The following is a 24,321-nucleotide window of genomic DNA, read 5'->3' on the forward strand; positions in this document are numbered from 1 at the left end:
CATGATGGGGAAAACCCTTGATCAACTCTTCTTATTATTAATATCAAATGTTCAACAGAGAGAGAGAACATTGACTTGCCAAATTGATGTTAAATGAATGGCCCAAAAATGTAATTCTTAAACATACTAATTTTCCCTCTGAAAGATGAAGTCAAGCTGTTGTAGGTTAGGGCTGCTTACAACTCACTGCATTTTTACTTGGCAGCTCTAAAATGTCTTCATACAACTGTGGCTCTTCAAGATAGGCATGGAGCTTCACTTTGTTGGACCTAGGGATGGTCAAATTAAGTCCATAGAATACTTGGGCAAATTTGTGGCTTATTTCCTGAGTCAACACTCTTCCAAATAAGCACCTAGCTTCCTACCCAAGACGAGGCCTCACAATAACCTCAAGAGAGAAGATCTAGGGGTCGATCTTTTTCTGCAAAGTCAGGGACAGGGCTACGGCTCCTTGTAGACTGCTCTAAATAAGGGATTTCAAACCTTGCAATAGGATAGAGCCTGCGGCCCAGCAAACTAAGGAAGAACCCTCTTCAATCAAGCACAAGAAGCCCTTAAACATGCTCTCTCCTACTCAACCTTACAATGGGTCCCTGTAGCCCTTAATCACCATTAAATGAAACCCAATCACAATCTTCTAACCCTTGCACGAGAAGATCCTTTCCTATAGCCAAGATCAGATGAGATTTCTTGCCTCTTTGATGATTTAAATGATGGTGGAGGACTCTTCTATATATACAATTTTATTGGCATCAAGAGACATGACTATTGGACTAGTTGAGCCGACATAGAGATAAGGCTGACCTCGATAATTTTTATGTGAGATAATAAATTAAAAAACCCACTTTTAAATATCCAAATTTGACAGTCTTTAGATCGATTTGTAACTATCTTCATCAAATGAGTTGTTGAAAGTGGGATTTGGCCCTAGTTTCCAATTTTAACACTCCCTCTCAACTAGGGAGAATTCCACTTGTAAAACCAACAGCTATGATATTGATCATCATGCCATCATGAACTATCTCTGTATTTCGACTTTGCTCTGCTATACTTTGTTGGACACTGAAGTAGTAATGAAGAAGAATTGATCAAGAGTGAGTCACAAGACCTAACCACTCTCCACTGACAAAAGTTAGTCCAAAGGTAAAACCTCAATCAGACTTGATCCCTGATCAAGTTGGAGAACACCAAGCATCCTAGTCCTAGGGAGTATGACAGTACTCGATGCATCCATCAGTAGTGCTATGGTCCCTAATCACTTTTTCCAACTCATTGGCAAGATGAGAGGTACTTCCCATGTGTCCCGGACTACATGGGTAGGTTGATACTGAATCAATAGCAGGGAAAGAATGTATCACATCCTTCTCACAACCACAAGTAGGGAAAGGACGAACTACATCCTACAATCACACATCACAATCATACGTAGGGAAAGGACGAACCACGTCCTACATACACACATCACAATCATACGTAGGGAAAGGACGAACCACATCCTACATACACAAGTCACAATAGTCAATCGTAGGAAGGATCCTACACATGGGGAAAGGATGAACCACGTCCCACCGACATGTCAACCATCAATCGTAGGGAATGAGCATCCTACATGTGGGAAAAGGATGACCACATCCCACTGACATGTTAACAGATGGCCATTGGCATCTCTCACTAGGGTATCCACAGGATAAGTTGAACCACACATCCTGCTCATATGCCATAGGAGAAGGTGAACCACTCATCCTATGCATATGTCGTCAATAGTAAGGGAAGGTGAATCACTCACCCTACAAACGTGTCTGCAATCGTAGGGGAAGGTGAATCACTCACCCTACACACATGTCAGCCACCATGGGGTGTCACAGGGGAAGGGGAACCACTCACCCTATACACAACACATCAATAAGGGAAGGTGAACCACTTACCTTGTACACAATGCATCAACAAGGGAAGGTGAATCACTCACCCTATGGTCGCTCATAGCTCAATAAGTATCCCAAGCCCCCAGGAGCTCCGAGAGCTCAATGTTCAAGCTTAACCAAAGATCCCTTCATATAGGGAATAGTGCCAAGCTTCTTTCTGAAAGTTAAGACTAGATCAATAGGAGCCTCATAGCTCCATCTAACAAAATATAGAGGTATCTATATAGCAAACATTTTGGTTTTCAACAGAGATCTTGGTAGCACTTAGCAATCCTCTGCTTCTTGCATTTCTCTATGAAGAAAATATTTCACTAGTCTTTCTCCCTCTTACTCAGGGAGACCAGAGCCTAAACTTGTCTTTCCAGGGTGCAGTGTATCCATCAGACAACCTGCTCATCATGATATGTGTTCACTCAAACATGTACCATATAAAATGGTATTTGAAATACTGGATTCTCGGAATCTTCTTCTGTAATATACAACGAAGGTGTGCACAAATTGCTCATTGAAGAGATAACTCAAATTGCTTCATAGTAAGCCAAACGAAGCTTCCAGACTTCGGTCTTTCATGAAATAAGATGAATTATAGCATTTTAAATACTTTTTACAAGATGTTTGGATCAACAACTTCTTCATTATATTAGACCTTAGGGCTAAGGAATAAATCAACTCTGAATCATAGCTCCCTCTGAATACTTGAAAAGAAACCTTACCCATCGAGCCATCTGCAACCAGTTAATTATGACCTTTGACATGTACAACCTTCTTGAAAATAGGCAAGAGGAGTAGCCATTTCTGCATGAAGATGAGATGACACATAGCTTTTCCCAATTTTCTGAAATGGAGGAAATTTGTCATCAATTATTGCTCAAGTTCAATCACATAGAGAAAGGACATGATTACTATAGTCATCTCCTTTCCTCGGTGAAGACTGTAAAATTAATCGTGAAGGCTTGAACACTGTCTACTGAAACCACATCGTTGGAAGAAAATATTTCTTGTATTCCTCCAGAGATTCGGATATAGATTCACCCAACAGATGGTAAGGGTTTATCGAAGACTAAGTAGAGTGCACATTCCCATTTATGACTAGATATCTTTGCTATCACATCTGCTTCTGTACTTCATGGTCAAAGGCCAAAAATGAGATGCTTTCACCCCTAGTCCAAGATGCCAAAGATGAAGGTAATGTAATAGCTATATAAGAACTCGGTATACATGTGAAAACATACTGTCAGCTATCCTTTATTCAATTCAACAGAGTTCTAGCTAATTGATAGGACATATTGAATCATGGAGATGATGCTCAAAAAATCAAACTTAGATATGTCATGCAATTATTGTTGTTGATATTGTGAGAATGTTGAGGAGTCAAGCTGGTTTACTTCCAATAATACCTTCCAGGTCATAAATATATATAATGTTATTTAGGAAATGCCTTGCCTTCAGGCGACAAACTGGAGATTTTCTTGGTCAATTTTCAACTAAGATCACAACTAGGCTTTTACATACATTGCTTCACAAATCTTTGTTTGATCTGAAAGATGAAGCTATAATTTAAAGAAATGTAAGTTACCATTGTAATATTAATGTTGTTGTAGTGCCCCGCTCTAGTCGACTGACAGTGATATGACATTAACATTTATTTAGCCCTAAGGCCCACACTTTATTCTTTGAGGACCTCAAGTTGAGGATCCGGACACATGACTCTATTATTAGTGGTTGTGATGTTTATGTATGTTATCTATTGGTATTATGATGATTGTAGCATTAATGGTTATGCATGTTCTCTATTGGTATTATGATGATTGTAGCATTAATGGTTATGCATGTTCTCTATTGATATTATGATGATTGTAGCATAAATGGTTATGTTTGGTCTCTATTGAATTTATGATGATGATAGCAGTAAAGGATATGTATGCTCTCTATTGATATCATGATGATGATAGCTTTGATGGATAGGTATGTTTTCTATTGATGTTATGATGTTGATAGCTTTGATGGATATGTATGTTTCCATTGATGTTATGATGATGATAGCCATGATGGATGTGTCCCCTATGTTACCTACCTACATTAGTTCTAGTTCACAATGAACAATGATGTGAATGACTAGGTGATGTTGATGATGCTATTATGACAATGACTAACACTGAGAAACATTGTTACTGATGATTATTGAGTATGGCAGGAAACCACCAGAGGCACTCGCATATGATGAGTTGACGACACCTGGTTTGATGAAAATTTATATTATTTTATCTTTGAAATTCTAAGTCAATTTTGAAACATGCTATATATGTTTATCTATATGCTAATGATATGTTAGTGGTTGCAGGCACATATTAGTTGTTTGGCCGAATGACTCACATATGGGTGATGGAGTTGTACAATTGGATGGAACTGCATGGGAGGGGTGGGGCAATGTCCCTAATCTCACCGACTAGCACTCCCATCGTGACTTGGGCTGGAAATGTTGAAACACCTTCGCCTTGAAGATCACGATGTCATGGGAGCAAGTCCCAAAGTTGGGTCGCTCATGAGAATTTTACTGAGGGGCGCGCATCAAGGCAGATTCCTTGATCCCCAACACCATTAGTCTCACTATAGCAGGGAACATAAGAGATGATAGTGGTCTCTGTCATTGCACCTATACTTTCCCCTCGTAGCCATTGAATGCTTGAAGGGCAAGTGGCGTGGCACCGTTGGAACATCAAGGGAATTTCTTGAAGGACACGACCAACTTGGCACCCTTGGCATCATAAATAGACTGTTAGGCGTGACACCCTTGGAACTTCAAGGGAAGTTCTTGAAGGGCACGACCAAAACTTGGCACCCTTGGAATCATTAAAAATAAATAAATTAATAAATAATATCAAGATATGAAAACCAAGTAAATTCACATCAAGGGTAAATGATGTTAGAAACCAAGGTAATTAAATCAAGAATAAAACTCGGGTTAAAAGGATCATAGGAATAAATATAATATTTTACCCAAAAAACTCTACCTTTCCATATTGGAAAATATTAGAGAAATAATGTAGTTTAATTAGGTTAAAGGGGGCAAGAGGGACATAAATGTAAGGATAAATATTAATCCTAAAATAGTTAAACCTAATTAAAAGGAGGATAGTGAATTAAAATAAGATTAATAAATTAAATTTTAGAGAAATTTAGAGAACTTTCATGTGGCAACAACCAACATAAGAATATTCATCTAAGAGATAACTTGACCTAGATTAGGGAGTAGATAGGGGATCAAATCTTGACTTATCAATTGACTTTAGTAATGAACACAATTAAGGAGTAAAAAGGGGATCAATAGACAACTAGGAGAAGAAACAGGAATCTTGTTGAGGTGAGGAAAAATATTAGTTTTAAATTAAAATTTAAGTAAATAATTTTGGAGACCCTTGATTAGAGAGTGACATATGGGTGGGTGAATAATCAAACTATTGGATTATCAAAAATAATTAATTATGCATGAAATGCCACGTGTCACCTATGAGGACTCCTATAAAAGAAGAGGCGGACCATGGGAGAGAGGACTTTTTCTTTACCCTACTGTTGGATGGATGAGACTATGTCAGAGTAGTGACTACGATCTATAGTGAGTTTGGTGAGGTAGAAGACTTTAGAGAGGGGACTCTTGAGCCAAAGAGTGCTCTCCTCTAGTAGCTAATACATTCCTCCATTGTACAACCCCATTGCAGCTCGAGGGTCTGCAGGGAAGGAGAGTACCCAAGAAGTAGGCTGGAAGGTCAACCGGTGGGTCATTGCATTTGGATCAAGCACGTCGACAGTCACACTTGGGGGCGATCGACAACAAAGGAGGGCAATTAGCGGCAAGTCAAATTTGAATCTCATCTCCTGATGAACGGTACCTATGTTGTTATAATATTTTTTTGTATGACTTCATTATGGTTTTAGTTCATTACATGTAAATTAGATGATATGTTCAATGAAGTAAAATTCAGGAAAGTTTTATATAATTCTTAATAATTTTTTAATTCCCAATGCTATTTTCTTATGGTTGTATTTTTAGTATTTTAAAAAAATATATCTATAGGGTTGGTCCCTACATTTGGTATCAAAGCTTAGTTAAACACTTGAGACCTATGGGCCCATGGATGCATGACTAGCTTTGTTAAATATCTACTACATTATACCCTAAAATTGTGTATGGTGACCTTTCAAGGCTCCTAGTTGTCTGTTAGATGTAGAATCCCATAGTTGTACAACAGAATTAGTCAAGCCAACACCAATATGTCTTCCATGCACAATAATTTATTATGATCGATATCCTAACTATGCTCAATTTCCAACGTAATTCATTATAATTTTGTGGATAATTATAAAAAGATTTCAACACCTATAAAACAAAAATAAAAATAAAAAATTAACCATATATGTGTCCATAAAAATTTACAAAAGCAACGTATTTATTAAACATTATTTAAATAAACCTTTGTCACAAGTGGATATGACATGATTATTATGTTCGATGCGTCTGAGTTTTCCTGCGTCTTGTCATTTCATTGTTTGTGCCTTCGATTTTAATGTTGATAGTCTTCCTATACTCAGTTTGATTTCATATTTTGGAAGATCTATTTTACAGGTCAGGCTTGTCCAAGTACGATTCATTTGGGCATTTCCTTGCCATATTTCTTCATATTAAAATCTTCTGTAATTGCATCCATCGTTACAGTTTTTGTATCCCTTGCGTGTGGTTCAGGAAATTTATGATTGTATCGGAGATTTATGATACGATTGGCCCATTCATTGCAATCCAAACAAATTACATATCAACACATGTGGATTAAAAAAAATGTAGATCTAGGTAGTTAAGGAATTTCTGAAATCTGTCCAAAAGCGCATTTACAATCCCCTGCGGAGATCCTCATGGTGGTTTTAGCCTCGGATGATGCTGAAAAAAACGTATTCCTTCTGGAAATGGCCACAACGACATTGATCTCGCGAAGAGAACTAGTCTCTGCATTCATATATATTAACACCCATACCCATACGATGATCTTCTGCAATTTCCAGGAGAAATTTGTAATGCTCTAGATGTATTTCCATCGTTGAAAGCCCATGTACGAACAACAGTCAGACCATGAGCTGCAACTTGTTGAAAAGCAGAGGTAATTTTTTCCCTTTCTATTCAGTTTGTTGCTACAAACATCATCCAATACCATATGCGTAATACATGTCAAAATAACACTAATCCAAACATTAATGAACAATTTCTTCGAAGTAATTGTGCAAGAATTCAAAAGACGTCATTCCATTTCTTCAACAGTGGTAGAAGGTTTTCATTGTAAAGTTCCTCCACGCAGATTACATTAGAAACAAAGAGGAGATCGGAAGCTTTAACATAGATTACAACACAAATATCGGGAAGAGTCAACCCATTGGGTTCATAGTTGTTATGCCTAGATCTCTGTGGATGCAGCACAGGTTTACACAGTTGAGAAAAAATTAGATAAATAATTGTATATATAGATAAGCATGGCGCCCAAGGAAATTTGTATTTTGTACAAACATTTGGATCAGGCACAAATTGAATTGTCAACAGTTTCTGATTTTGGTGAATTGAATTGGAGACTTGTGTTGGATGTGGAGCATGATTGTTCAGAGGTCTTTGTTTCAGCCGGATGTATACCCCAGGAAGTTTGTACACGGCTCCACGTGGGGGGGTGCGGGGGGGACTTGTCCCCCCCCCCACGGGGGTCCGGGGGAGCCGATCCCCCCAGCAGGGGGGTTCGGGGGCTAGCGGTCCCTCAGCTGGGGGGTCCGGGGGCCATCAGTCCCTCGGCGGGGGTTCAAGGGCAGCGCCCCCAAAGCTAAAAACGGATGTAAAATTGTCTTGTAAAAGTATAGTAATTTCTAGTCAATCTGGGTCGTTCATTAGGTGGATGATCTAACGGTAGAACTTATGTTTAGTTTAGGGTTTTTTGCCCTAGAAGGAAACCCCTCTCTTCATATGAGGGCATTGTATTGGGGCTGTGTAATAGATGTGTATTTTCTGAGCGAGAAGCAGAGAGGTGAGACTATGAGAGAAAACAGAGGATATTACAGCGGATCTACTGTAGGTTGTGTCTCTTCATTTTGCTGGATAATACAAAGGAAGGACTGGTTGTTTGTGGTGGACGTAGCCCAAACTGGGTGAACCACGTATATCTGTGTCTCTCTTGTTTGATGCGTTTTCTGTGTTTATATTTCTACAATATTTTATGTGTTCCATTGCTCCGTAATATATAATTTTCTAACAACTGGTATTAGAGCCGAAGGTCTCTTTGGCTGATAAACTCGCAGGAAAGAAGGGTTCCTTGTTCGAGTGGGAGCAATGGCAGAAGATAGTAAGTTTAGGGTCGAGAAATTTAACGGCCAAAACTTCTCGCTGTGGAAGATGCAGATGGAAGATTATCTGTGTTAGAAAGATCTATACTTACCATTGGGCAGAAAAACAAAGATGCCGACGAGTATGACAGATTAAAAATGGAACCTTCTCGATAGAAAGGCACTTGGAACAGTACGGTTGTGCTTCGTAGCGTCGGTTGCCTTCAACATTTCGAAGGAAACAACGACAGAGGGTTTGATTAAGGCGTTGGAGAAACTATATGAAAAACCCTCGACCTCAAACAAGGTATTTCTTATGAAACGGTTATTTGATATGAAGATGTCAGAAGGTGGATCTGTTGCAGACCATTTAAATGATTTTAATACTGTTACAAGTCAGTTATGTTCTGTAGGGGTAAACTTTGATGATGAAGTTATAGCTATGTTATTCTTGTGCTCATTACCAGAAAGTTGGAATGGTTTAGTAATGGCCTAGAGTAACTATGTTTATAGATATAGTACTTTAAAGTTTGATGATGTTGTCGGTGCTATCCTTAGCGAGGAAATGCGACGGAAAAGCTCCGGTGAGACATCGGGTAATGCTTTGAGTGCAGAGTCTAGGGGAAGAAAAATGGAAAGAGGAAAGAGCTCAAGATATCGCAATAAATCAAGGAAAGGCAGATCCAAGTCCAGATCAGGGATAGTGTGCTAGAAATGCGGAAAGAAAGGACACCTAAAGAAACACTGTAGATCTCGGAAGGGAAAAGAAGGAGATGCACAACAAGAAAACAATCATGAAGCAAATGTGACAGGTGAGGTGTTACAAAATGCTTTGATTCTTTCTTTCGAAAATATTACTGATTCCTGGGTGGTAGATTCAGGGGCCTCATTCCATGCCACACCTGATAAGAAATACTTTCATGACTATGTTCAAGGAGATTTTGGACAAGTTCATTTGGGTGATGATAAACCCTATAAAATTGTTGGAATGGGTAAGGTTCTTGTAAAACAGTAGAATGGAAACCAATGGCTATTAAAGGAGGTAAGGCATGTTCCAGATCTAAAGAAAAATCTGATTTCAACAGGGCAGTTAGGCGATGAAGGTTGTGTGACAACTTTCATAGATAAAGTTTGGAAGGTCACCAAAGGAGCCCTGGTAATAGCAAAAGGCGAAAAGGTTGGTACATTGTATTTATGCAATAGTATTTCTAACTCTGTTAATGCTTTAACTTCCAAAGGAGCAGATGCAACATTATGGCATCATAGGCTCGGACACATGAGTGAAAAGGGGATGAAGATTCTTCACTCAAGGAATTTGTTGCTGGGGTTGAAGAATGTTGATTTGGACTTCTGTGAAAATTGCATTTATGGAAAACAGAAGAGAGTCAGATTTCTCAGAGTTGGGAAAGAAAAGAAGAGCGAAAAATTAGAGCTTGTGCATACAGATGTATAGGGACCTGCTCAAGTATCATCTCTCAGTGGCTCTTGTTATTATGTTACTTTTATTGATGATGCAACTAAAAAAACTTGGATTTATTGTATTAAGAATAAATCTGATGTATTTGATACTTTCAAGAAATGGAAAGCTTTGGTTGAGATTGAGACAAGAAATAAATTGAAGTGTCTAAGATCAGACAATGGAGGTGAATATTGCAGCAAAGAGTTTGATAGGTACTATTTAGAGCATGGAATTCGCAGAGAGAAGACAGTTCCAAGAACACCACAAGAAAATGGTGTGTCAGAAAGGATGAACAGAACAATCATGGAGCGTGCAAGGTGCATGAGATTGCATGCAGGATTGCCTTTACAGTTTTGGGCAGATGTTGTAGATACTGTTGTTTATCTAATAAACAGAAGGCCTTCAAGTTCCTTGGATGGTGGTGTTCTAGAGGAAGCATGGATAGGTAAAAAGGTAAACTAATCCTTTTTAAAGCCTTTTGGTTGTGAGGCCTTTGTCCATATTGATAAAGAAAATAGAACAAAGCTTGAGGCAAAGTCAAAGAAATGTACTTTTATTGGATATGGTGTTAATGATTTTGGTTACCGCTTATATGATTACGAAATCACAAAATCATTAGGAGCAGAGATGTAATATTCAATGAAAAGGTCTTGTATAAAAATCAGTTGCAGGAAAAGAAACAGGAAAAAGAAAACAAGGAATACGCAGTTCTTGATGAAATCACTGAAAAAGTAAAGGTGCCTAAAAATAATAATAATCAAAAACCACAACAACAACAACCACCACAACAGCAACAGGCACCCCAAACACCTGAAAGTGGTGTTAGAAGATCTACCAAGATAAGTAGATCCCCCGAACGATACTCTCCTTCATTATATTATTTATTGTTGATTGATTCTGGTGAACCCGAATGTTATGAAGAAGCAATACAGGTTGAAAGCAGGAAGAAGTGGGAGGTAGCCATGGAAGAAGAGATGGACTCCTTAATGCATAACCAGACTTGGGACTTAGTCAGGTTGCTTGCAAGAAAAACTACATTGAAGAATAAATGGGTTTACAAGCTGAAGGAAGAAGATGGAGGAAAATAGAGGTACAAAGCTAGACTTGTGGTGAAGGGGTTTGCACAGAAGAAAAGTATTGATTTTGATGAAATCTTTTCTCCTGTTTTTAAAATGACTTCAATCAGAACTATTTTAAGTCTAGTAGCAGTTGAAGATTTGCATCTTGAGCAGTTAGATGTAAAGACAGCCTTTCTCCATGGGGATTTAGAGGAAGAGATATATATGCAGTAGCCACAAGGATATGAGGTGAAAGGGAAGGAGAAACTAGTGTGCAGGTTGAAGAAGAGCTTGTATGGCTTAAAACAGGCTCAAGGCAGTGGTATCTAAAATTTGACAAGTTTATGTCTGAACAAGGTTATACTAGATGTCACTCTGATCATTGTGTTTATCTGAAAATAAAAAATGATGGCAGGTATATTATATTGTTATTGTATGTAGATGACATGTTTGTTGCAGGGTCTAACATGCAGGAAATAAATGTGCTCAAAAGAAAATTGGCAAATTCATTTGCAATGAAGGATTTGGGAGCTACAAAACAAATCCTTGGTATGAGAATCACTAAAGACAAGAAAAATCGAAAATTAACATTGTCTCAGAATGAGTACATACAAAAGGTGTTGAAAAGATTTAATATGCACAATGCAAAACCAGTTAGTACACCTTTTGCTAGCCATTTCAAACTTAGTGAGGAAATGTGCCCAAAGACCCAAGAAGACATGGATTATGTCTAAAGTTCCATACGCATCAGCAGTTGGAAGCTTAATGTATGCAATGGTCTGCACAAGGCCTGATATTGCACATGCAGTGGGAGTTGTAAGCAGGTACATGAACAATCCAGGAAAAGAACATTGGATGGCAGTGAAATGGATTCTCAGATATTTGAAAGGTACCACAAATCAAGCATTATGCTTTGGTGGTTCAAACATTTCTCTACAGGGATATGTTGATGTAGATATGGCAGGCGACAGAGATAATAGGAGGAGCACTACAAGATATGTATTTATTGTTGGTGGAACAACTGTCGGTTGGGTTTCAAAAATCCCAAGTGTTGTTGCACTTTCAACAACAGAAGCAGAGTATGTTACTACTATAGAGGCTAGTAAAGAAATGATTTGGTTACAAAGGTTTATGGGTGAATTGGGTAAGGAGCATGATATGGGCAAGTTATACAGTGATAGCGAAAGTGCCATTCATCTTGCAAAGAACTCAACATTTCATTCTAGGACTAAACACATACAGCTCCAGTACCATTTCATACGATCAGTGTTGGAAGATGGAGAGTTGAAGCTGGAAAAGATACACACTAGCCAAAATCCCGTAGATATGCTAACAAAAGTTGTAACCAGGGAGAAACTGAGAATATGCTCAGTTTCAATTGGTCTTCAAGGATGACGATGAAGATGAGAAACAACCAGGTCCAAAGAGGAGTCATTGTCCAACAAATGAAGCAGCGATGGAGTTGCTACAATCATTCTCCATGTGGGAGATTGTTGGATGTGGAGCATGATTGTTCAAAGGTCTTTATTTTAGCCGGATGTATACCCCAGGAAATTTGTACACCCCTCTTAGCGGGTGCCCCTGAAGCTAAAAACAGATGTAAAATTGCCTTGTAAAAGTATAGTAATTTCTAGTCAATCTGAGCCGTTCATTAGGCGGATAATCTAACGGTAGAACTTATGTTTAGTTTAGGGTTTTTTGCCCTAAAAGGCAACCCCTCTCTTCATATGAGGGCATTGTATTGAGGCTGTGTAATAAATGTGTATTCTCCGAGCGAGAAGCAAAGAGGTGAGACTATGAGAGAAAACAGAGGATATTACAACGGATCTGCTATAGGTTGTGTCTCTTCATTTTGCTGGATAATAGAAAGGAAGGATTGGTTGTTTGTGGTGGACATAGCCCAAATTGGGTGAACCACGTATATCTGTGTCTCTCTTGTTTTATGTGTTTTCTTTGTTTATATTTCTGCAATATTTTATGTGTTCCATTGCTCTGTAATATATAATTTTCTAACAACTTGAAAATGGAGAAACAGTTGGATTTGACAATAATAATAATAATAATGCTAATAAGAGGACAAAGCAACGTTAATCCACCCTACGTAAAGCCAAATCAGTGGCTTGTATCGATTTTGCCAATGTGTTGTGCATATGAACTTGAGATCAATTAACAAATGTATAAAATTTCTAGATTCGCTCTCCAGATCCGTAAACGAAGTTGTCGGAGCTCAACCATTTGCGTGAAGCATGATAAGGAGCAGTGACATTGGAACTCGATAGATAGTTGAGTTCTTGATTTTCATTTTTTTGTTCATTTTATATACCTCGACCTGTGAGGTCTATTTGTAACTCCACTTCCATTTAACTAGCTATCATTGTTAACGGGATGGAATTGTTGGAGATAATTACATGAGTTAAGATTAGTTATTAGTTTGAGTTGTTCAGAAAATTAAATTCAGCTGTCAGTCAAGTGTCATGGAATTGTGGAGATAACTACCCACATGCATGAGTTAAGATGAGTTATTAGTTTGAGTTGTTCAGAAAATTAAATTCAGTTGTCAGTCAAGTGTCAGTAATGTGCGTGTTATATGTCCAGCTATGCTTGGTGAGTTTGAGTGTGTCAGTAATGTGCGTGTTATATGTCCAGCTATGCTTAGTGAGTTTGAGTCTTTATGATCATGTACATTTGATCAATTAAATCACTTCCACGACATTCCATTAGTAATGCTCTGACATTCAGTGGTTAAATAAATGGAACTAAAAACTCAATGAATCTTCAAAAAAGTCGACTTCGCTTTTTAATCTGTACTTGCACGTCCAGTTGCATTGGTTATACTATTTCTTCGCCACTCAGAGTGTAAACTCACCGTTGTATCTTCCAACGAGTTATTATCCTGGAGCTTAGCGGAACGATCATGAAAAAGGAGTGTATACTATACTTTAATTTGTTAATTTGTTTAAATTCTAGGAAATAAAAATAAAAATTAATAAATTTAGAAATTTAAAAACATATAAGATGAATTTTCATTTTTTTGTTCCCTGCACTGCACTGTGAAGATTTTTAAACTTAAATTGACTAGTTTTCAAAAGAGTTTTAGTTTTAATTTACATACTTAAAAGATTTGATGAAAAACGTCAAAGGTTTTGTCTCCTTCGTCATTCAGAGGTTTTAGGAGAGAAGTGTGCGTGGATTTTGCTTTGAGGCTAGGTTATAAGAGATAAACGTGTGTAGATTTTGCTTTGAGGCTTATTTTTCGCTTACTCCATGGGTTTAGAACTTGTCGGGCATTTATTTATTTTCTATAGTTTAGAAACACTTGTCGATTTCGCTTCAAAGTTTATTTTTCGCTTGCTCGATGGGGGAAGAACCTAGCGTGCATTTATTTATTTTATTTAATTTATTTTGGCATTTTGATGTCAGGACACTGAGTTTATGGAGTTTGATTTGTCGTTTCACATTCTGAGGGTTTCAGATATTTAAAAAGAAATTCCTTGCATTTGAGGTCTGCAATTCAAATCGAAAGAAAGTGACTACGGGGAGTTTGTGAGGGTAATTGAAAACGTTGTAACAAAACAAGTAAAATGGGACCCTTTAGAGGTCGCTACTCACCCAGTTGAACTCGATCAGGCGTTGAAGGATTTGGATGATCACATTCAAAAACAACGCTCCACAAAAGTGGTAGGGATTGCCGGAGTAAGCAGAATAGGGAAGTCAACTCTGGCGAACCATATGTTCAACTTGAGACGTTCAAAGTTTAGCAAGGCTTCTTATTTATTTAATGTCAGAGAAAAAGTCGATTTAACATATTTGCAGCGGCAACTCTTTCGTGATTGCTGGGCAAAGATATGGACATTCTGAATACTGATATTGGTAGGACTATTTTACGAAATAGTCTAAAAGGATTAAAAATTTTGATTGTTTTGGATGGGGTGGATGACAGCGAGAAAATAAAATGTTTACTGGATATGAATGTTGTAGAGGTTGGTAGTCTGATCTTCATAATATCTTGTGATAAAGATATACTGAGGTGCTCATTTAAAAACAATTTGTTGTATGATGTAAAGCCATTGAGACAGAACCATGCCCGAGAGATGTTATGCCGTCATGCTTTCCATCAATCAAATCCATTTGAAGGATACGAAGAATCGGTAGAGGGGTTTTTGAAAATTTCCGGGGGATTGCCTCTATGCTTAAAAGTTTTTGGGGAACAGCTTGCTGGCAAACTTAACCAAACATATTGGAAGCGACAGTTGGAAATTTCTCTCAAGGACAACAACTCATGGAAGCAGACACTGTAATTAATGAACTAAAATGGAGTTACAAAGCTATGGAGATGGAACAACAGGAGATGCTTTTGGACGTGGGTTGTTTCTTCATGGGAGAAGACGTGGAACTAGCAGTTCGAGTATTAGAGGTATTAGGTTATCATAACGACGTTCGGGACTGCATCAAAAGTCTCCGTCAAAAATACCTTCTAGACTTCAACAACAAGGTGGAATCTCAAAACGATATTGAAATTTTAAATGCAGGAAGGCATTTAAGACTGCCACCAGTATTACACCAGCGTAGTTCAAAAATTATAATGCAAAATCAAGTCAGGGAATTGGCACGGCGTATTGCTAGACAAGATCTACGCACAACGGATAAGCCACTACGCCTTAGTTTGGCAATTGAAATAGAAAAAAAATGTTGCAGTTGCAGGTATGTGAAATTATGTACTTTCCTTACATTTTTACTTATCAACCTATTTCTTTTGACATTTTGAATTTGCATATTTCTTGTAATAGAGAGTGTTGTTTAAAACCATGATGTTAGAAGTTCTGGTGAGAGGCTTCACCATCTATGGCGAATTTCTGTTGAAAGGATCATCTTATTTTTTTAAAATGAAGTTCTCTTAAAATAATTATCATTGCACAAGGAAATGAAGTTGGATCAAAGATGTAAGAGTGAAAGAGAAACTAAGGATGGCTACCGTCTCCATGAGACTAAAACCCTGGAATAACTAAGTTTCCAATTCAAATTATGTATTGATAAGAAAAATGGAAAACATAGTATTGTCAAATACAGAAAGAGTCAGAAAAGAGTTTACAAGTTTATCATAGAATACTAGGTAAGAAAAATAAAACATTAAAGGGAGAATTATGGAAAAACTATGGTTAAGGTCCATTTTGAAACTGGTTTAGTGTTTATTCTGAAATATAATTTTAGATTTTAATTGTAATTAATAAGTAATGGTAGAGATATAACCTCTAAAGACTATTTATTGAATATTTTTAAATTGATAAAAAAAATTAGATTTATTTTAAAGATATAAAGTTAAACAAAGGTAAATTATATATATGAAATATTTTGACTATGAAATTGATAGAATAGGTAACTACTAGTTGTCTAGGTGTATGATGAGTATACTGGTCATTATTGTTAGATTTTTAGGCGCTACATGGAGTATGTTTTTATCAGTCAAGAGGTTGTTAAGGCCTAACTAGTTGAGAGATTCTCTCGAGCTAGTTAGCTTCCTAATATGAAATGTGATCTCAACAAAATGATAAGCTCTAAGATAGTTCTCCTATCTTAAGATTAAGATTCTTGGATTAATATTTGTAACATTATTTGGTTAAACAAAGTGTCGACCCAACTTAACTACCCCGGCTACCCCCAAAAAGGGAAATTGATTTCACCGTCGACCTTAAACCATGCACTGAGCCTATTGCAAAGGCACCCTATCATATGTTAGCTCTAGAGCTAAAGTAATTGCAGATCCAATTAAAGGAACTATTGGACTTGGGGTTCATAAGACCTAGCATATCTCCGTGGGGAGCCCCTATGATTTTCGTTAAGGAGGATGGGTCTTGGTGATTGTGCATTGACTACCACTAGTTGAACAGAGTGACGATAAAAAAATCAATACCCTCTGCCAAGGATAGATGACTTGTTTGGTCAAATGAGGGGGGCAGATGTGTTTTCAACTAAGTCACCTGACACGGGGATTCGAGATTCGTGGTGTCGGATTCGGACACGCTGACCCCCCGGAACAGGACACGTTAGGACACGTTATATATTATTTTATTAATATATATATATATATATATATATATATATATATATATTAAAAATTAGATATTTCTTACACAAATTTTAATTAATGATACAACTTTATTGATTTCAAACATAGATCTTCATCTATAGCTATTAGCATGCATAGTACATACAAAATTCAAATAAATGTCAGTGGTACTGGTCACATAAATGATAAATCATCTAAAATCTATTAAAAATTTAAATCATGATTCATAATTCATAACTGAAAGACAACTTACAACTACAAGATAGTAAGATAAACACACTGACAACTGTAGTTTTCTCATTAAGTCATCAAATCAAAATGTGTTACATAGGTAGTGTTGGTGCAATGCTAATGGCAAATAGAAATAGAAAATATAAAACAACTACAGGTATACAAGCCTCAAGGCATCAATCAACATCACTGTCCTCATCATCATGGTCCCCACTGCTCTCCTCTGCATCCTCCTCCTCCCCTGTATCCATATTCGCCTCTGCATCTGCTGGTGTGGAGGTTGACCCTTCTAAGTCATCAAATCTAACAGGCTCTAGCACTGGATCATTGAGATCCATGTTGGCCAATGCCAACTCAACAGTGGTGTCCAGACCCATATCATCAGGAAAGACATCCCACATCTTTGTCTTTCCCCTCAACCACTCTTCCCTCTGCCTGTAAATAAGATGAAGGTTGGTGTGCACATACACCATTGTCTCTGCCCTGGACTGCTCAAGCCTGCTCTTCTTCACATTATGCAAATTTCCATATGTGCTCCAATTCCTCTCGCAACAAGAGGATGAAGTCACCTGAGAGAGGAGCCTCATGGCTAACTGCTGAAGAGGAGGGCTTGTTGCCCCATGATTTGCCCACCAAGAATAGGGCTTCTTAACCCCCTTGTCTCTAATCACATCATAACCTCCAAATCGACCAGTGCCAGTGGAAAACTCTGCAAAGGCATCCTCCACCTCAACAAGCAATGCACCATCCTGATAAATCCGCCTGAATGCCTCTTTCCTCCCCTGTGAGATTTCACCATCCATGTGAGGAGGGAATCTGCGGGAAGGTCCACCATTCAGCCACTCATAGCTGTAGTATTTGGGGTTCAATGAGTGAGCCAAACAATGTAAAGGTGTACAATTCTTGTCCCATCTGCTGACAAGAATATCATGTATGGTATCGCAGAAGGCCTCTGGTGATGTCTCATACTGGGGCACTCACTCTGTAGAATAATGCTCCTCACAGACTCAATCATGGAATCCCATCCCTCATAAACCTCTCCTAGGATGGGTTTGTCTGTGTCTGCAACTCAAAGCAAATAGATGATAGGGTCCATGATCCGAATAATTAGATCTACCCTCTCCCACCAAGCATCATCTAGTACCGTGTCCTTCACTCTTTTAGAGGCTGCCTGATCTGTCTTTCTCCAAAATGACCAAAACTCAGAAATAACCATGGACCCAAGAGCGGTCTTGACCTCCCTCAACCTCTTCAACATCATGAATGAAGATGCAAACCGTGTATCAGCAATCTTCAACAATGATAGATTTCTGTACTCCTTGTAGATAGTGAGGGCATTTGTATGATTTTGCACAAAGTTACGGATATGTCTTGCATCCTCAATAATGCTTCCAATCCAAAGCACATCAGAAGCAATCGATTTCAGTGCTAAGTTCAATGAATGGACAATGCAAGGTGCCCAAAACACTTGTGGATATTTAGCTTCCACAATCATGCCAGCAGCCTCACACACAGGTGCATTATCTGTAATGATTTTCACACAAGATTCAACACCTACATCTTCAACAACTTTAATAAATAACTCACCCATAAATTGTGCAACCTTGTATTCACCAAGTGTATCCACTGCTTTCATGAAAACTGGACCATTCAAGGAAGACACCATGAAGTTGATGATTGGGTGTCGTGCTGGATTTGTCCATCCATCAGAAACAATGCTAACCCCAAATGTTGGCCATGATGCCATAATAGGCTCAAGCATTTTTTGCACCTCTTTTTTTGCCTTCGTCAACAATGTGGTTCTCAGCTTCTCTGACCCAGGAGGCACATACCCTGCTGGAGCCCCTTGAGTTAGAGCTCGGCACATCTCAACAAATAAATGTGAACGTGCAACATTAAATGATATGAAGTTTTGATAGAAGAAGAAGGCAATGGTGAGATCAAGCTCTTCCCGTCTCTCTTTTTGGAAAATCTTGTCCATTGGACCAAGTGCTCTTCTTTTTGATGCTTGTCCCCCAGTAGAAGTAGAACTCTTAAATGGAAATTTGGTGGTGGCTTTCCTCAAAAATGGAAGGGGGTCTTCATTCTTGGGGTTTTTTGATTTTGAAGCCAGTGCCACATGTTCCATACCAACATTGGCCTCCTTTTCCAATTCTTTTCTCTTTTGTGAAGTAATAGCTCTACAAGATCCAATCCCACAACTAGGTAAAGCCAACAAATGTGATTTCACGCGGTAATATGTGCTTTTGAAAGAAATGTTACAAAAGTTGCATTTCCATTGCACATTGCCTCCTCCCTTTCCCTTGTTGTTTGGCCCATCCTCTCTTGTGACATATTTCCACAATGGATATTTATCATTGTCTTTAAGTCCTCTTCCCTCAACATTACTTGCAGCAGACTTTGATGATATTGGGGGAGGAAGGGCATCTCTACCCATGACATTCTTGCCCTTCCTTTGCCCCCTAACTGCTGCCTTTGATTGAGCCATGAACATTGTTACCTCAACCTGTAAAAAAAATGAACAAACTGCTGTAAAAAATGAACAAACTGTTGAAATGCCAGTCTTAGAACAGAGACAATACACATAAATTCAAGGTTACAATACACATAAATTATAATTAAATTATTAAATAGATTCCACTGTTCACCTCTGTTGGCCTCACACATCTCATTGCTACGTTTCCATTAAAAATAATCTGAAGGGTTAATAAATCCTCTATGTTGCATTTAAAGTTTCAACTTTCAAGCCAACTTTCAACATGACCTTGATAGAAGAGATATCCATGGTGGGTATCCTTGTAATATGAATACATCACTGCCAACTGGAGGGTTGGATTTCAGATTTAAGTCATCCTCTAGTGAACTGTGAAATAGCTTCCATGGTTTAGCAGTATTTGCACTCCACAGTTTGAGTCTATTAGATTAAAAAAATGAATATTGAGACAATATGTGAAAGCAGGTAACGGTTCTTAAAATGGGTGATGAAATGCCCAATCATGAGAGTCAAATGAGAAAAAGACATGAGCGTTAGTACAAGGCTTCGAGCAAAATGTATCTGCATTTTAGTGATAGATTTATTGATTACAGAAAAAGGGACTGACACAAAAATTGAAAGCAATATTGGTCATGTAATAGAAAGGGAACATCCTTCAGGAACTGCAGTAGCGTAATAGGTGTAGGATTCAACAAGCACGCTAAGGTTTCCGTTTCATTTTGAATCAATGTAAACACCATATCCACCAGACAATGGGAATGTGATAACTTAGAACTAGGATTTTATTATCAAACCGGATAGTTTGGATACAGGTAGCCTCGTGAACTTCTATTTGATTTAGGACCTTGAAATACCATTTTGAATATCTAATACAGTGGTCTCTGCGTCCCTGCGTATTAAGTAAATGGCTTGCCGCTTGTTAGTAAATAGTTACCAACTTACCTGGTGGACTGTGGACACTGGAACGGTGGTCGATTCTCCTTGCTGAGAGTCTGCTCCTTGCTGCAACAGCACAATCACTTGCCAAATCACTTGCAAAATGAAACTATTAACGAGCAAACCCGCCCTTTTAACCCGCGCTGGGCTTAGCGAGTCTTGGAAACATGACACGTTTTTTCAAAATCGCGACACGCTCTGCAAAATCATGACACGTCTTAGGACACGACGTGTCATAAAATTTGGACACGAATCTGTATCGAATCGTGTCGGATTTGCTGGATTCGCGATTCGAGGGGCCTTTAGGACGAATCCGGTGATCTAGGTTTTCAAAGATAGATCTGAGGTCGAGATATCATTAGTTGAGAACCAAGGAAGAAGATATCTTGAAGACAGCCTTTTAGACAAGATTTGGGCATTATGAATTTGTACTTTTACCCTTTGGACTGACAAATGCCCCAAGTGTTTTCATGAGTTTGATGAATGGAATATTTTGGGATTACTTAGACAAGTTTGTACAAGTCTTTATTGATGACATTTTGATCTAGTCAAAGACCCCAGAAGAGTATGACGAACACTTGAGGATAGTTCTATAATGTCTTAGAGAAAACCAATTATACGGGAAGTTGTCAAAGTGTTCCTTTTACCAAACCAAGATTCATTATGTTGGGCACATTATCTTTGGGATGGTATCGCAGTAGACCTGGTAAAGATCGAGGCCATCATGGAATGGCAAACACCAACCAATGTTCATGAAATACGAAGTTTCATGGGCATGGCAGGGTATTATCGTAGATTTGTCGAAGGGTTTTCGAAGATAACAAGCCCCATTACCGAGCTCCAAAGAAAGAACAAGAAATTCATTTGGACTGAAAAATGTGAAGAGGCATTCCAAAGGTTAAAGGTGTTATTACAGTCCCAGTTCAGCTACTTGGGAGGACGCCAAGGAGATGCGTCACCATTTTCCTTACCTATTCCAACGACTTCAAGACGAATCCTAGTATTAAGAGGGGGTGTATATAGTGCCTCGCTCTAGTCGACTACCAATGATATGGCATTAACATTTATTTAGCCCTAAGGACCTCAGGTTGAGGATCCGGACACATGACTCTATTATTAGTGGTTGTGATGTTTATGTATGTTATCTATTGGTATTATTATGATTGTAGCATTAATGGTTATGCATGTTCTCTATTGGTATTATGATGATGGTAGCATTAATGGTTATGCATGTTCTCTATTGATATTATGATGATTATAGCATAAATAGTTATGTTTGGTCTCTATTGAATTTATGATGATGATAACAGTAAAGGATATGTATGCTCTCTATTGATATCATAATGATGATATCTTTGATGGATAGGTATGTTTTCTATTGATGTTATGATGTTGATAGCTTTGATGGATATGTATGTTTCTATTGATATTATGATGATGATAGCCATGATGGATGTGTCCCCTATGTTACCTACCTACATTAGTTCTTGTTCACAATGAACAATGATGCGAATGACTAGGTGATGTTGATGATACTATTATGACAATGACTAACCCTGAGAAACCTTGTTAGTGATGATTATTGAGTATGGTAGGAAACCACCAAAGGCATTCGCATATGATGAGTTGACGACCCCTGGTTTGATGAAAATTTATATTATTTTATCTTTGAAATTCTAAGTCAATTTTGAAACATGCGATATATGTTTATCTATATTCTGATGATATGTTAGTGGTTGCAAGCACAGATTAGTTGTTTAGCTGAATGACTCACATATGGGTGATGGGGTTGTACAATTGGATGGAACTACATGGGAGCAGTGGGGCAATGTCCTTGATCTCACCCACTAACACTCCCATCGTGACATGGGCTGGAAAGGTTGAAACACTTTCGCCTTGAAGATAATGATGTCATGGTGGCAAGTCCCAAAGTTGGGTCGCTCATGAGAATTTTATTGGGGGGCGCACATCAAGGTGGATTCCTTGATCACCGACACCATTCGTCTTACTATAGCAGGCAACATAAGAGATGATAGTGGTCTCTGTCGTTGCACCTATACTTTTCCCTTGTAGCCATTGAATGCTTAAAGGGAAAGCAGCGTGTAACCCTTGGAACTTCAAGGGAATTTCTTGAAGGGCACGACCAACTTGGCACCCTTGGCATCACAAATAAACTGTTAGGCGTGACACCCTTGGAACTTCAAGGGAAATTCTTGAAGGGCACGACCAAAACTTGGCACCCTTGGAATCTTTAAAAATAAATAAATTAATAAACATAATAAAGATATGAAAACCAGGTAAATTCACATCAAGGGTAAATGATGTTAAAAACCGAGGTAATTAAATCAAGAATGAAAATTGAGTTAAGAGGATCATAGGAAAAATATAATATTTTACCTTGAAAACTCTACTTTTCCCATGTTGGAAAATATTATAGAGATAATGTAGTTTAATTAGGTAAAAAGGGGAAGAGGGACATAAATGTAAGGATAAATATTAATTCTAAAATAGTTAAACCTAATTAAGCGAAAAGGATGGTGAATTAAAATAAGATTAATAAATTAAATTTTAGAGAAATTTAGAGAACCTCCATGTGGAAACAACCAACATAAGAATATTCATCTAAGAGATAACTTGAGTTAAATTAGGGAGTAGATAGGGGATCAAATCTTGACTTATCAATTGACTTTAGTAATGAACACAAATTAATGAGTAAAAAGGGGGATCAAGAGACAACTAGGAGAAGAAATAGGAATCTTGTTGAGGTGAGGAAAAATATTAGTTTTAAATTAAAATTTAAGTAAATAATTTTGGAGACCCTTGATGAGAGAGTGACACATGGGTGGGTGAATAATCAAACTATTGGATTATAAAAAATAATTAATTATGCATGAAATGCCAAGTGTCACCTATGAGGACTCCTATAAAAGAAGGGGCAAGCCATGGGAGAGAAGACTTTTTCCTTACCCTATTGTTGGATGGATGAGACTATGTCAGAGTAGTGACTACGAGCTATAGTGTGTTTGGTGAGGTAGACTTTAGAGAGGGGACTTTTGAGCCAAAAAGTGCTCTCCTCTACCAGTTAATACATTCCTTTGTTGTACAACCCCATTGCAGCTTGAGGGCCGGTGGGGAAGGAGAGTACCCAAGGAGTAGGCTGGGAGGTCAACTGGTGGGTCATTGCATTTGGATTAAGCACGTCGGCATTCACACTTGGGGGCGATTGCCAACAAAAGAGGGGCAATTAGTAGCAAGTCAAATTTGAATCTTGTCTCTTGGTGAACGGTCCCTATGTTGTTATAATATTTTTTTGTATGACTTCATTATGGTTTTAGTTAATCACATGTAAATTAGATGATATATTCAATGAAGTGAAATTCAAGGAAGTTTTATATAATGCTTAATCATTTTTGAGTTCCAAATGTTATTTTCTTATGGTTATATTTTTAGTATTTAAAAACATATATATCTATAGGGTTGTTCCCTACAGTGGTCGCTATTGTCATGTCTATGCTGTCAATTCTGTCACAAGAGCAATGTCATCACAATCATATGAGAAACATGTCACTGTCATCAAGGAGTAGAGGTTATTACATCATATGTATAAAACCCTTACAGAGTTTGAGGTATTTTCTGTTGTCATTACAACTCGGTATTTTCATGATAAATACCAATGTTGATCGAAATTAAATCGACGAGGGAAAAAAAAAATCAGTAAAAATTGGTAGATACAAAAATATTCAATATTTTTTCAAATTTTTTAATATCTAAAGCATCTACAACATAAAATAAATGCATTGACACATAAATAT

General features: G+C 37.8%; 1 protein-coding gene across 1 annotated transcript; it reads left to right on the forward strand.

Moving 5' to 3' along the window:
* The first annotated feature begins 14,629 nt into the window (after nt 1-14,629).
* On the forward strand, nt 14,630-15,082 carry LOC149177423 (disease resistance protein CHS1-like). Its single transcript, XM_089421745.1, has one exon. It carries the CDS (start codon nt 14,630-14,632, stop codon nt 15,080-15,082), a length of 453 nt encoding a protein of 150 aa, XP_089277871.1.
* The last annotated feature ends 9,239 nt before the right edge of the window (nt 15,083-24,321 follow it).

The sequence above is a fragment of the Pinus tabuliformis genome, chromosome 4_1 (genome assembly GCF_031772625.1).
Source record: "Pinus tabuliformis cultivar Carrire ecotype Pingquan chromosome 4_1, CPIR1, whole genome shotgun sequence".
Lineage (NCBI taxonomy): Eukaryota > Viridiplantae > Streptophyta > Pinopsida > Pinales > Pinaceae > Pinus > Pinus tabuliformis.